We start from the raw sequence: 14,003 nt of genomic DNA, 5'->3' as shown, positions 1-14,003 counted from the left end.
AAAAATGCATGAGGCCCTGGGTTCGATTCCTCAGTACCACATAAGCAAAAAGAAAAAAAAAAGCCAGAAGTGGCGCTGGGGCTCAAGTGGTAGAGTGCTAGCCTTGAGCTGAAGAGCTGAGGGACAGTGCCCAGGCCCAGAGTTCAGGCCCACGACCGGACCAAAAAAAAAAAAAAAAATGCATGAATAGTTTTCAAAAATAGCCTGAAGTATTGTTAACTTTAGTAGTCAAAGACACTTCATTGGTAAGAACGATCTTTAACAATGGAAATAAGAGATCAGAGATTAAAAATTCATTTTGTGATGCTTTTAGCTCCTTAATTGGCACTTAACTTTCAGGTATAGTTTGGAGGGTACTGCTGTTACTTATAAAAATAATTATTTTTGTTTTACAGTGGGCAAATCAAACTTGCAGATTTTGGACTTGCACGGCTCTATAATTCTGAAGAGAGGTAAGGCATTATCAGACTTACCTATGGAAAGGAGGATCACTTGAGTCCAAGGATTCTAAGCCAGTATGGGCAACATAGCAAGACTCCATCTCAAAAAATAAAAGCCGAGACCCGAATGCCGGTGGCTCACGCCTATAATCCTAGCTACACAGGGGACTGAGATCTGAGGATCGCAGTTCAAAGCCAGCCCAGGCAGGAAAGTCCATGAGACTCTTATCTCCAATAAATCACTGGAAAACCAGAAGTGTCGTTGTGGCTCAAGAGCTCAAGGACAGCAGCCAAGCCCAGAGTTCAAACCCCACGACTGACCAAAAAATAAAAAAATAAAAAAAAATTTAAAAAGCCACTAGTGGTAGAGTGCTTGCCTAGCCTTCATGAAGTGCTGGGTTTGATTCCTCTGTACCATATAAACAGAAAGAGCTAGGGGGCTGGGAAGGTGGCTCAGTGGTAGAGCGCTTGCCTTGCATGCATGAGGCCCTGGGTTTGATTCCTCAGCACCATATAAGCAAAAAGATAAAAGCTGGAAGTGGCGCTGTGGCTCAAGTGGTAGAGCGCTAGCCTTGAGCTGAAGAACTGAAGGACAGTGCCCAGGCCCAGAGTTCAGGCCCCACGACTGGACCCCCCCCCCCCAAAAAAAACAAAAAAAAACAGAAAGAGCTGGAAATGGTGCTGTGGCTCAAGTGGGAGAGTGCTAGCCTTGAGCAAAAAAGAGGCTCAGGCACAGTGCTCAGGCCCTGAGTTCAAGCCCCAGGACTAGGGAAAAAAACAAAAACAAGTGCCAGTGTCTCATGCCTATAATCCTAGCTACTCAGGTGACTGAGATCTTAGAATAGCTCTTTGAAGCCAGCCTGGGCAGCAAAGTCTGTTAGTAAGACTCTTTATTTCCAAGTAACTACCAAAAAGCCAGATGTGGAGCTGTGGCTATCCTTGCAAAAAAGTTCAGGGACAATGCCCATGCCCTGAGTTCAAAACCCAGAACTACTGGCACAAGTAAATAAGGAAAGAAAAAAGATCACAAAGGAAATAGTAAAGAATCTTTTTTATTCTCAATTGAAATTACTGTTTGCTAATTAATAACTGTTTCCTAATTATCTAATAAGAGTTTGCTAATTATCTGAAAGTGGGTCTTGTTTTTGTTTTTGTACATCGTTTTTTGCCAGTATTGGGGGCTTACAGATTTGTCTGTCTGGGCTGGCTTTGAACCTCAATCCTCACATTGGTGCTAGCTTATCTAAACTCTTAAACCAGTCCTTGGCTGTAATACTTTGTCAGTGCACATTGGAATAGAAGTTATTTCTTTATCTGTTACTTTGTCTTTTGCTGTGATCAAGCTGTATACTTGGCATCTATTTCTAGTTGCATTTAGTTGTATATTTTTTCATGAAAAGCCATTGTAAATCTGTGTCTTGATGGTTTTATGTTTCAGTCGCCCTTACACAAATAAAGTCATTACTCTCTGGTACCGGCCTCCAGAGCTACTACTGGGAGAGGAACGTTATACACCAGCCATAGATGTTTGGAGCTGCGGGTAAGGCTCTTAACCTTTTTTTTGTCCATATCTTACAGTTTAACATGTACTATTTTTACCTTGACTATTTACAGTTCTTTTTGAAAGATCAAAAGAAAAGATAAACCAATTCTGTTGGGTATTTACTTTTCTTTTCTTTTTTTTTTGTTGGTTGTGGGACTTGAACTCTGGGCTTGGGCACTGTCCTTACACTCTTCAGCTCAAGGTGAGCGCTCTACCACTTGAGCCACAGTGCCACTTCCAGTTTTCTAGTGGTTTATTGGAGATAAGAGTCTCACAGACTTTTCATGCCCGAGTGGCTTTGAACCGAGATTCTCAGATCTCAGCCTCCTGAATAGCTAGGATTACAGGCGTGAGCCACTGGCGCCCGCCAGGCTCTCTTGGGTATTTCTTTTTTTTTGGGTCCGGTCGTGGGGCCTGAACTCTGGGCCTGGGCGCTGTCCGTCAGCTCTTCAGCTCAAGGCTAGCGCTCTACCACTTGAGCCACAGCGCCACTTCCGGCTTTTTTTTTTTTGCTTATGTGGTGCTGAGGAATCGAACCCAGGGCCTCGAGCATGCAAGGCAAGTGCTCTACCACTGAGCCACCTTCCCAGCCCCTCTCTTGGGTATTTCTTAACTCCAGAAACATTCATTTAAAATATTTCAATTGTCTAAAAAAAGACAGTAAAAATGTGGAAACTGGAAAAAATAAAATAAATTAGGATCCAAATGATAGCTTCTGGTAAGTTCAAATAATAAAATCAAAGTGCAGTTGATTATTATCTTGTCTTTTTTGTTGTTGGTGGTGGTAGTTATGGGGCTTGAACTCTGGGCCTGAATGCTGTCCCTCAGCTCTTCAGCTCAAGGCTAGCACACTACCACTTGAGCTTCAGTGCCACTTCCAGTTTTCTGGTGGTTTATTGGAGATAAGAGTTTCACGGACTTTGCTGCCTGGGCTGGCTTTGAACTGCAGTCCTCAGATCTCAGCCTCCTGAGTTGCTAGGATTACAGGCAGGAGCCACCAGCACTGGGCTTGTCTTTTTGTTTGTTTGTTTCTTTGGTACTGAGTATTGAGCCCAAGATGTTTAGTATACTGGACTAGCATTCTACCACCAAGCTAACATTTCCCAGGTCTTTTTTTATTTTTCATTAAAAAAACAAAAAAAATTAAATAACAAAAGGACTCACTAATTTGCCATATTTGCCTCAAACTGTATTTTCAGTTTCAGCCTACTGAGTGCCTGAGGTTACAGGTTGCACCCAGTTTATCTCATTTTTTTATTTTATTTTTATTTATTTATTTATTTATTTTGCTTGTTTGTTTAGGACTTACTTTAGTTTGTACTCTGGGCCTTGGATTTTCTAGGCACAAGCTCTACCACTTGATCCATGCCACCAGCTCAAGTTTTAATTAGGCATACCCCTTCCATCTCATGATTTGATTTGGTTTTATTTTCTTAGAATTTCTTAGTGGAAACTAGGTCATTTATTGATTGTATTCTTACAGCTTTTTTTTTGTTTTGTTTTCTTTTTTCTCTCTAATCATGATTCTTAGAGATGGGGAGTTTGTGTTACTAGGAATCAAAGGTCTAGGCAAGCACTCTACCACTGAGTTACATTCCCTAGTTGCCTTTTAGCATGGGCAGGGGGCAGTTGGGTGGGTACATGCACATCCACTGCTATATAGACTTGAACTCTGGACCTTGATCCTCTGGCTTAGCTTTGCTGCTCACAGCTGGAATGCTACCAGTTGAGCCATATTTCATTTCCAGGGCTTTTTTGGTGGTTAATTGGAAACAGGATTCTCATGGATTTGTTTGCCTGGGCTGAATATCATTGCCTAAATCTCAGCCTCCTGATTAGCTAGGGATATATGTATAAGCTACCTTTTCATGCTAGCATGGTCTTTTTCCTCTTCTTTTTTTTTTAATTGGTTGTAGGGCTTCTTGAAATCAGGGTTGGCTTTATTTAAACCTTGATTTCAGCTTCTAGTCCCTGGCTTCTCTTTATTTTTTTGACAGTGCAGTGTGAAGGTTTCAACTCAGGGTTCATACTTGCTCTGCTTGCTTGCTTGGCTGACCATCTGCCACTTGAGGCATACCTCCAGTCAACTTTTTTGCTGAATAATTGGGGATAGAATCTCACAGATTTTCTTTTCTTTCTTTCTTTTCTTTTTTTTTTTTTTGGCCAGTCCTGGGCCTTGAACCCAGGGTGTGGGCACTGTCCCTAAGCTCCTTTTGCTCAAGGCTAGCACTCTACCACTTGAGCCATAGCACCACTTCCAGCTTTTTCTGTTTATATGGAACTGAACCTAGGGCTTCATGCATGCTAGGCAACACTCTACCAATAAGCCACATTCCCAGCCCTCTCAGAATTTTCTACCCTGGATTAATTTCCTATCTCAGCCTCCTGAGCTAGGATTCCAGGTGTGAGTCATCAGTTCCCTGCATATTATCTTCTTGTTCACACTGTTTAGTCTTTGGCTACTGGGAGCTTTACAGGTCAAAGTTCTCTTGATTATAATCATAGTAATCTTTTAGTTCTTATTTTCATATTTATTTCTGTTCCAGACCTGAAATCAATGTTGTTGTTTTTTAAGGAGTCTTAATTCCTATGCCTTCCTTCAGCAGAAAATAATATTTAGTTCATGTGTTAGAGGAATAGTTTAAGCCATGTTTGTTATTTTATTTATTTATTTTTTATCGGTAGTGGGGCTTAAACTCTGGGTCTGTGCACTGTCCCTGACCTCTTCAGCTCAAGGCAAGCACTCTATCGCTTGAGCTACAATGCCACTTACGGTTCTCTGGTGGTTAATTGGAGATAAGAGTCTCATAGATTTTCCATCCCTAGGTTGACTTTGAACTGCGATCATCAGATCTCAGCCTACTAGTAGCTAGGATTACAGGCTTGAGCCACCAGTGCTCAGCTCCATGTTTATTATTTGCTCTGATGTAGCATACACACATCATGCTTTATGACTCTTAACATCTACTCCTTCATAAAGCATGTCACCTTTTTCATTCATTCCCTTTCTCTTTTTTTTTTTTGTGCCAGTCCTGAGGCTTGAACTCAGGGCCTGGGCACTGCCCTGAGCTGCTTTTGCTCAAGGCTAGTACTCTACCACTTGAGCCACAGTGCCACTTCTGGCTTTTTCTGTTTATGTGGTACTGAGGAATCAAACCCTGGGCTTCATATATGCTAGGCAAGCACCCTACCACTAAGCCACATTCCTACTCCTCGCTATTGTCTTTAAGAATAGCTTATAGAAGTTTAATAAGTTAAAAAAAAACTTTTATAATGGCCTACCGAAATAAAATGAAGTTTTAGTTAACTGATTCAAACTGGGTATGTTTGTGTTCTGGGCTATTTGTTTTAATAGTATTAACATTTAAATTGTCACTCATAGGCTCTAAAGTTAACGTACCATTAAGATACATGGGGAAAGTTCATAGCTCCTTGGGTACTATTTTTTTTTTTCTGTTTATGCATCCTGCCACTTCAATGTAATAGTAAAGTATTGATTATATAATAAGGTTTTTCCTAGCAAAGCACTGAAAAATGATATAAAAAAGAATACAAAACCCAGCTGGCCACAGTGTTATTCCAGTCTTCAGGAGGTTAAAGCAGGAGGATTTTGAGTTTAAGGCCAGTCAGACCTACACAGTGAGATCCTGTATGAAAAAAAAAAAAAAAGAAGAAAACATGGACTGGAAATGTGGTTTAGTGGTAGAGTACTTGCCTAGCATGCATGAAGCCCTGGGTTCAATTCCTCAGTACAGCATAAACAGAAAGAGCCAGAAGTGATTCTCTGGCTCAAGTGGTAGATTGCTAGACTTCAGCAAAAAAGTTCAGGGACAATGCCCAGACCCTGAGTTCAAGCCCCAGGTCTGACAAAAACGTAAATAAAATCAAATAAAAAGAATAAAACAATTGGAATGTAAAACAACAGAAAATTAGGCTTTCTTTGAACATCAATGACTTATAATTTTGGGCTTCACTTAATTTTTTATGTGAATTTACTACTTTAGTAATCTATGATAGTTCTTCTAAAGATGTTTGTATAAAATAATCTTTAAAGAAAAATTAGGGGCTGGGAAGGTGGCTCAGTGGTAGAGCACTTGCCTTGCATGCATGAGGCCCTGGGTTCCATTCCTCAGCACCACATAAGCAAAAAAGAAAAAAGCTGGAAGTGGCGTTGTGGCTCAAGTGGTAGAGCGCTAGCCTTGAGCTGAAGAGCTGAGGGACAGCGCCCAGGCCCAGAGTTCAGGACCCACGACCGGACACCCCCCCTCCCCCCCAAAAAAAAAGAAACAAAAAAAAGAAAAATTAGTGGAATGTTCAATATAGTGGAGTATTTATTGCAGATCAGGGAAGTAACTAACTAGCAAATTATATATGAAGTCTGAAAAAGTTTCCTTGAACTTCATTGTAATCTATTTATACTGTTCTGTTCCTTGGAAAACCACTATTTAGCTTTCTGTCACTATAATTTCTAGAGTTTTAGACAAGTGGAATCATACAGTATATATTTTCTCTCCCCAGCTTTTTTTATTTTATGAAAATTATTTTGAGACTTATTCATGTTAGTCACATTTGCACATCTATCATATATATTATTTGTTTGTTTGTTTGTTGGTCATGGGGCCTGAACTCTGGGCCTGGACACTGTCCTTCATCTCAAGGCTAGTGCTCTACCACTTGAGCCACAGTGCCACTTCTGGCTTTTTCTGCTTAAGTGGTGCAGAGAAATCAAACCCAGGGCCTCATGCATGCAAGGCAAGCACTCTACCACTGAGCCACCTTCCCAGCATAAATATATATTTCATATTTTTTCTAGAACTATGAAAGTTATTATAACTTACTCCTTTTTCCTCTTTTTTTTGGGGGGGGGGTCCAGTAGTGGGGCCTGAACTCTGGGCCTGGGCGCTGTCCCTCAGCTGTTCAGCTCAAGGCTAGCGCTCTACCACTTGAGCCACAGCGCCACTTGCGGCTTTTTTCTTTTTGCTTATGTGGTGCTGAGGAATCGAACCCAGGGCCTCGAACATGCAAGGCAAGCGGTCAACCACTGAGCCACCTTCCCAGCCCACTGCTTTTCCTCTTAATGTTTAACATGTAGTCCCTAAATATAAAGATGCTTTCTTATATAAGCTGAGTACAATTATCAAATATGGGAAATTTAACATTCCTAGAATGATTTTTTTGTGTGGCTGTGTTGTTGTTCCAACACGGACTTGAATTTGGTAGTTGACCCTTTTGCTCACTGGCTAGTGGTCTACCAACTGAGCCATACCTCCAACCCCTGTGGTTGTTATTTAATATAGTAATTTAGTATACCTTCTATATTCTAGTTTATTAGTACCTTAATAATATCATTGGAATAATACTTCCCCTCCAGAATTCAGCATAGCATCATATAATGTAATAAACTTAGTTGTCCTTTTTTTTTTTTTGAAGATAGGCTCTCCACTATTGCTAAGGCTGGTTTTTTAACTTAATGACTCCAGTGATCTTCCCACTTCAGCCTTTCAAGTAGTTAAGCCTCCTAACTAGTTAAGAGTACATATATGGTACCATTGTGTCTGGCTTGTTGCTGTTTTTAAAAAAATCTCTACTATGGAACAGTTCTGTAGCCTTTATCTTTTTTTTTTTTTTTTTTTTTTTGGGTCAGTCATGGGGTCTGAACTCTGGGCCTGGGCACTGTCCCTCAGCTTTTCAGCTAAAGGCTAGTGCCCTACCACTAGAGCCGCAGCACCACTTCTACCTTTTTCTGCTTATGTGGCACTGAGGAATCTAACCCAGGGCCTCATGCATATGAGGCAAGCACTCTACCACTGAGCTACCTTCCCAGGCCATGTAGCCTTTATCTTTTATGACATTTACACTATTTTGTTGTTGTTGGTGGTGGTCATAGGACTTGAACTCTAGGTCTGGGCGCTATACCTCAACTCTTCAGCTCAAGGCTAGCGCTCTACCACTTGAGCCACAGTATCACTTCCGGCTTTTTCTAGTTATGTGGTGCTGAAGAATTGAACTCAGGGCCTCATGTGTGCGAGGCACATACTCTACCACTGAGCCACCTTCCCAGCCCTGACATTTACACTTTTGAAGAGTATAGACCAACTACTAGATGAATTCAAGTTATACAACTAAAATGTTTTTTATTAACATTTATATGATATTGACTAGAATATCCCATAAGCAGTGTTATAATTCTCGTAAGGTTATTGCATCTGTACTTAATTGTTATTTGCCCTTTAGTTATGATGTTAATTTTGGCCACTAGGTTAATGTGTTCTCCCTCCTCCCTCTGCTAAAAAGTTACTTGTGTCAGCAGTTCACACCCATTATAGGCTGAGTTCTGAGGATTGGGGTTTGAACGCAGGCAGGAAAGTCCATTGAGACTCTTATCTCCAATTAACTAGCAAAAAGCTAGAAGTAGAGCTGTGCCTTAAGTGGTAGAGAGCTATCCTTGAGCAAAACAGCTCAGGGCTGGGAAGGTGGCTCAATAGTAGAGTGCTTGCCTTGCATGCATGAGGCCCTGGATTCGATTCCTCAGCACCACATAAGCAAAAAAAGCTGGAAGTGGCGCTGTGTGTGCCTCAAGTGGTAGAGCGCTAGTCTTAAGCTTGAAGAGCTGAGGGACAGTGCCCAGGCCCAGAGTTCAGGCCCCATGACTGACAAAAACAAAAAAAAACAGCTCAGGGACAATACCCTAGCCCTGAGTTCAAGTACTAGGACCAGCAAAAAAAGAAAAGTTAGGCCAAGAATTCAAGCCCCACTACCAACCAAAAAAAAAGAAAGAAAGAAAAGAAGTTACTGTTTCCTTTCTACAGTTGATAAAAGTTGTGGAGAGGTATGTGTTCTGTAAATATGTCCATGTGGTTCTGACAACCTGTTTCAAATGACAAAAGTCTTGAAGCCAAATTCATTTGAAAGAGCTTTTGAAACTGATCTTGGCTTATTGATAACATAATTATTTTCTTTGTAAATAAATGCGAAGAGATCTATATTATAGCACATGTCTTCAGAGTAGATTAATGACAAAAACTAATATTCTGTTTATCTTGTATAATTATCCTTGTATAATTACCTTTAGTTATTTCCTTAATTTATAATGTTAGAAATCAAGCACTCTTCTCTTTTTATAGACTATTCTCTACAGGTGACTAAAATTTAATCTGTAAGAAAGTTTAAATTCTTTATACTTGCTGTTTGTTTTTTTTTTTTGGGGGGGGGGGGGCAGTATCCGGTCATGGGGCCTGAACTCTGGGCCTGGGCGCTGTCCCTCAGCTCTTCAGCTCAAGGCTAGCTCTGGGCTAGTTTGCAACACAGCATATTGAATGCAGCCAAGTTAACTATAAAAGTTTTTTGAGAAATACTTTAAGTAGACTCCAGAAATTTCTCTTCTGACCTCTCAATTTCACTCTTTTTAGATGCATCCTTGGAGAACTGTTCACAAAGAAGCCTATTTTTCAAGCCAATCTGGAATTGGCTCAGCTTGAACTGATCAGGTATAGCTATGCATGTGTTCTTATATATCCTAGTATATAATGTAATTTTCAAATTTTGAATGTTTTTCAATCACTACTAAGTGATGGTTTCTCTGCTTAATTTTAATATATGTCTTAGTCTTATCTTCTTGTATAAAAAAAATCATGATCTACATAATTTTCTTTTCTGTTTTTGTCAGTTGTGGGGCTTGAAGTCAGGGCTGGGCGCTGTCCCTGAAATACTTTGCTCAAGGCTAGCACTCTGCCACTTTGAGCCACAGCACCACTTCCAGTTTTCTGGTGGTTAATCGGAGATAAAGAGTCTCCTGGACTTTATTGTCTCGGCTGGCTTTGAACCTCTATTCTCAGATCTTAGCCCTCCTTAGTCAACTGCTGCTGGTACACAGCTGCTCTGGTGTGTGCGCGCGTGCGTGCGCGCGTGCGTGCGTGCGTGCGTGCGTGCGTGCGTGCGTGCGTGTGTGTGTGTGTGAGCGCACCAGTCTTGGGGCTTGTATTCAGGGCCTAAGCACTGTCCTTGAGCATCTTCTATTCATGGCTAATGCTCTACCACTTGAGCTACAGCTCTACTTCTGGCTTTTTTAGTGATTAATTAGAGATAAGAGTCTCATGGATATTTCTGTCCAGGAAGACTTCTAATGGAGATCCTCATATCTCAAGCTCCTAGGTAGCTAAGATGATAGGCATAAGCCACCAATGCCTAGCTAGCTGCTCTGATTTTTTTTTTTTTGGTCGGTCATGGGGCTTGAACTCTGGACCTGGATGCTATCCCTCAGCTCTTCAGCTCAAGTCTAGCACTCTACCACTTGAGCCACAGCGCCACTTCCAGCTGCTCCAATTTTTGAGATAAGGTTTTGCTTTTTGTCTAGCTCATTCTAGACTTCAATCTTCCTATTTGTGTTTCCACAATAACTGGGTATGGGGTGTATACCATCATTTCCAGCTTTTTCTCTTGAGATATGTATGGAGTCTTGTAAAATATTTCGACTGGTCTGGATTATAACTAAGATCCTTCTGATCTCAGCCTTTCACATAGCTAAGTCCACACTACTGCATCCAGTATTGAGATAGGTAGGGTCTTGTGAACTTTTTACCTGTCTGGCCTCAAACCTTGATTCTCCCAATTTCTACTTCCCAAGTAGCTAGGACAGAACTTAGCTTATAGTCTTTTTTTTTTTTTTTTGCGACCTAGGTTCTTTTTTGAACCTTGGGCTGTTTGCTTATTAGGCAGGTACTTTACCACTTGAACCATGCTACAGATCCTTGTAGACATTTTTGTTTTAATATAATTTTATTGTTACTATTTAAGGGGTTGTACAGAGGGGTTTCCATTTTTATAATTCAGGTAATGCGTACATTTTTCTCTTTTGGACAATATCACTCCTTCCTTTGCTTTCCCCTGTTTCTTCCTCTCATCCCTGCCCATAAGTTTCATAGCTCTTTTTCTGCATGGTATATATTGAATACCATGATTGGATTTGTTCACCCTTCCTTCCTTCATTTCTGCATCCCTCTGTCGCCCCCCTCCTGAGAAGCAGAAAAAGGAAAAAGAAAGCTCACACAAACAATACCATCACCACCCAACAACATAAATAACCCATTTTGTAGGCACTTAACTCACTATTTGTCATGGTAATCTCTCAGTTTAAAAACTTCTTAGTCTTCTCTTACTTTTCCTTGTTAGTAGGGACTTGAAGGAAATTAATACTCACTAAATAGAACAAAATTAGTAATGAATACTGTGTGGAGAATTAAAAACATGTATTATAAATCAAGTAATATGAATTATTCTGGATTGTTATGTCTGTATTTTCTCTTATTGTCCTGTTATCAACTACCCCTCCCCCCTTACTGAGGATTAAAGCTAGGGCTTTATACTTTATAGGCCCATACTCTACTGGTTGAGCTGTGTCCCAACCTCCATAACCTTCCTATCCTATTCCTTCTGTCCCTAAAGCAATAAGGTTATATTTACCTTTCTGCATGCCTTATAATCTAGTGACCAAAGTTTCCCCAGGTGGTAATTTCTGCTCTTAGAACATTCAGAATTCATGATGCTGACTCAGTTCTTTGCTCTTGCTTCTTGCTTTGTTTTCAGTCGTCTCTGTGGTAGCCCTTGTCCAGCTGTGTGGCCTGATGTTATCAAGCTGCCCTATTTTAATACCATGAAACCCAAGAAGCAATATAGAAGGCGCCTACGAGAAGAATTCTCTTTGTGAGTTTGGCCAAAATGTATATTTCTTTTCTGTGTCTAGCTTATGTTTTGGGACCTTTTTAATAGCTTAGTGTTGTCTTGATTTGTTACAGCAAATATTTTGAAACAGTTACATGAGTTTTTTGGGTATATATATATATATAAAAACTCTTTTTTGTAACATCTCTTCTAAAGGCTTTTAGGTACTTAGAAGACTATTACATTAAACTTCCTTACAGACTTTTTGATCTTCCCAGGGAAAAGAGAACAGAACCTTTGGCTTCATATTTTTCACTCATAGCCTTTCTTAAGTCTATGTAGGAGCAAATACATTTGCTTGCATTAGCCAACTTCTAGCTCCTTTTCCTTAGTTTTACATGGAGATGGAAATTCAGAGACCTTTTGATGCAAAGTTACAGGTTTTAGAACACTGAAATACTTGTAAACCTATGCTTTCTTTGTTTCTTCCTACAGCATTCCTTCAGCAGCACTTGATTTACTGGACCACATGCTGACACTAGATCCTAGCAAGCGTTGCACAGCTGAACAGACTCTACAGAGTGACTTCCTTAAAGATGTGGAACTCAGCAAAATGGCTCCCCCAGAGTAAGTACTGGTGGCCTTGTAGTGACCTTATTCTTCGCATAAGCCCAGAAGATGAGAAAACTCAATATATCTTTATAAAAACTGCAAGTTCTGGATAGATGTCCTTGAATATTATGGCTGATAAGGAGGTTTGTTTCATTGTTTTGCAAAGATTAACTGCAGTGTTGGTAGTTAATTCAACCAATCTTCTTTTGTGTCCAGACTACTAGCATATTGCCCTACATAACTTCTTTGAAAATACTCCTTCTAGTTTTCTTTTTTTCCTTTTCTTTCTTTCTTTCCCTCCTTCTTCCTTCCTTCCTTTTTTTTTTTTCCTTCCTTTTTTTCTTTTGTCAGTCATGTGACTTGAACTCAGGACCTGAGTGCTGTCCCTGAGCTCTTTGCTCAAGGCTAGTGCTCTATCACTTTGAGCCACAATGCCACTTCCAATTTTCTGGAAGTTAATTGAAGGTAAGAGTTTCATAGACTTTCCTGCCCAGGCTGGTTTGGAACTGTGATTCTCAAATCTCAGCCTTCTGAATAGCTAGGATTACAGGTGTGAGCCACTAGTACCCAGTTTAGTTTTCTTTCTTTCTTTTTTAATTTTGGTGTAGATAATGGGGCTTGAACTTAGGACCTGATTACTATCTCTTAGCTTTTTTGCTCAAGGCTTGCACTCTAACACTTAAACCACAGCTCCATTTCTGGCTTTTTGCTGGTTAATTGGAGGTAAGAGTCTCAATGGACTTTCCTGTCTGGTTCAAACCCCAATCAGATCTCAATCCCTAAGTAGCATGAGCCAGCTTCCCTAGTTTACAGTATTGTCAGGGCATGGATTTTTTATTTTTATTTTGCCAGTCCTGGGGCTTTACCTCAGGGCCTGGGCACTGTCCCTGATATTCTTTTGCTCAAGGCTAGCACTCTACCACTGAGCCACAGCACTACTGTTTATGTAGTACTGGGGAATTGAACCCAGGGCTTCATGCATGCTAGGCAAGCACTGTACCACTAAGCCACATTCCCAAACAAAAATATGTTCTCTGCATCTCTGATCTTTTGAACTTCCTGTATCCTTTAGAATGTGTACAGTTTCTACATTTTTTTTTTTGTATCAGTTCTGGGGCTTGAACTCAGATCTGGGCTCTTAATCTTAAGCTTTTGTGCTGAAAGCTAGCATTTTACCACTTGAACCACATCTCTACTTCTGACCTTTTGCTGGTTAATTGAAAGTTAATAGTCTCACAGACTTTCCTGGTTGGGCTGGCTTCATGCCATGATCCTCAGATTAGCCTCTTCAGTGGCCAGGATTATGGCCTCTTGTGTGGCCAGAATTATAGGCATGAGTTGCTAATGCTCAGCTTTTTCTATATTCTTTAATTTTTTGGGGGGTCCGGTTGTGGGGCCTGAACTCTGGTCCTGGGCGCTGTCCCTCAGCTCTTCAGCTCAAGGCTAGCGCCCTACCACTTGAGCCACAGTGCCACTTCCAGCTTTTTTCTTTCTTGCTTATGTGGTGCTGAGGAATTGAACCCAGGGCCTCAGGCATGCAAGGCAAGCGCTCTACCACTGAGCCACCTTCCCAACCCCAGCTTTTTCTATATTCTTATTCCACGTTCTGGTACATGAAGTCTTTTATCCTTATATTTATCACTAATATTTTACTTTAATGTTTTTTGGGGGGCATTTTCTTACCTTAAATACTTCCATGCACTGGTGGTTCTTGCCAATAATCCTAGCTACTCCAGAAGCTGGCAGCCAGG

At 40.7% G+C, this 14,003-nt stretch overlaps 1 protein-coding gene across 9 annotated transcripts in view; it reads left to right on the top strand.

Moving 5' to 3' along the window:
• Window positions 1-14,003, top strand: part of Cdk12 (cyclin dependent kinase 12) — a 116,695-nt gene that overhangs the window by 43,021 nt on the left and 59,671 nt on the right. For all 9 annotated transcript variants that reach the window (XM_042671346.1, XM_042671343.1, XM_042671345.1 and 6 more), the window contains 5 exons: window positions 396-452; window positions 1,879-1,980; window positions 9,393-9,470; window positions 11,566-11,682; window positions 12,136-12,267. In XM_042671346.1, the coding sequence (XP_042527280.1) occupies window positions 396-452; window positions 1,879-1,980; window positions 9,393-9,470; window positions 11,566-11,682; window positions 12,136-12,267 (486 nt within the window). The remainder of the gene's footprint in view (window positions 1-395; window positions 453-1,878; window positions 1,981-9,392; window positions 9,471-11,565; window positions 11,683-12,135; window positions 12,268-14,003) is intronic.

The sequence above is a fragment of the Dipodomys spectabilis genome, unplaced genomic scaffold (genome assembly GCF_019054845.1).
Source record: "Dipodomys spectabilis isolate Male_0828 unplaced genomic scaffold, ASM1905484v1 ptg000018l, whole genome shotgun sequence".
Taxonomy (NCBI): domain Eukaryota; kingdom Metazoa; phylum Chordata; class Mammalia; order Rodentia; family Heteromyidae; genus Dipodomys; species Dipodomys spectabilis.
The sequence above is the reverse complement of the archived record's forward strand: the minus strand, read 5'-3'. Positions and strand labels throughout refer to the sequence as shown.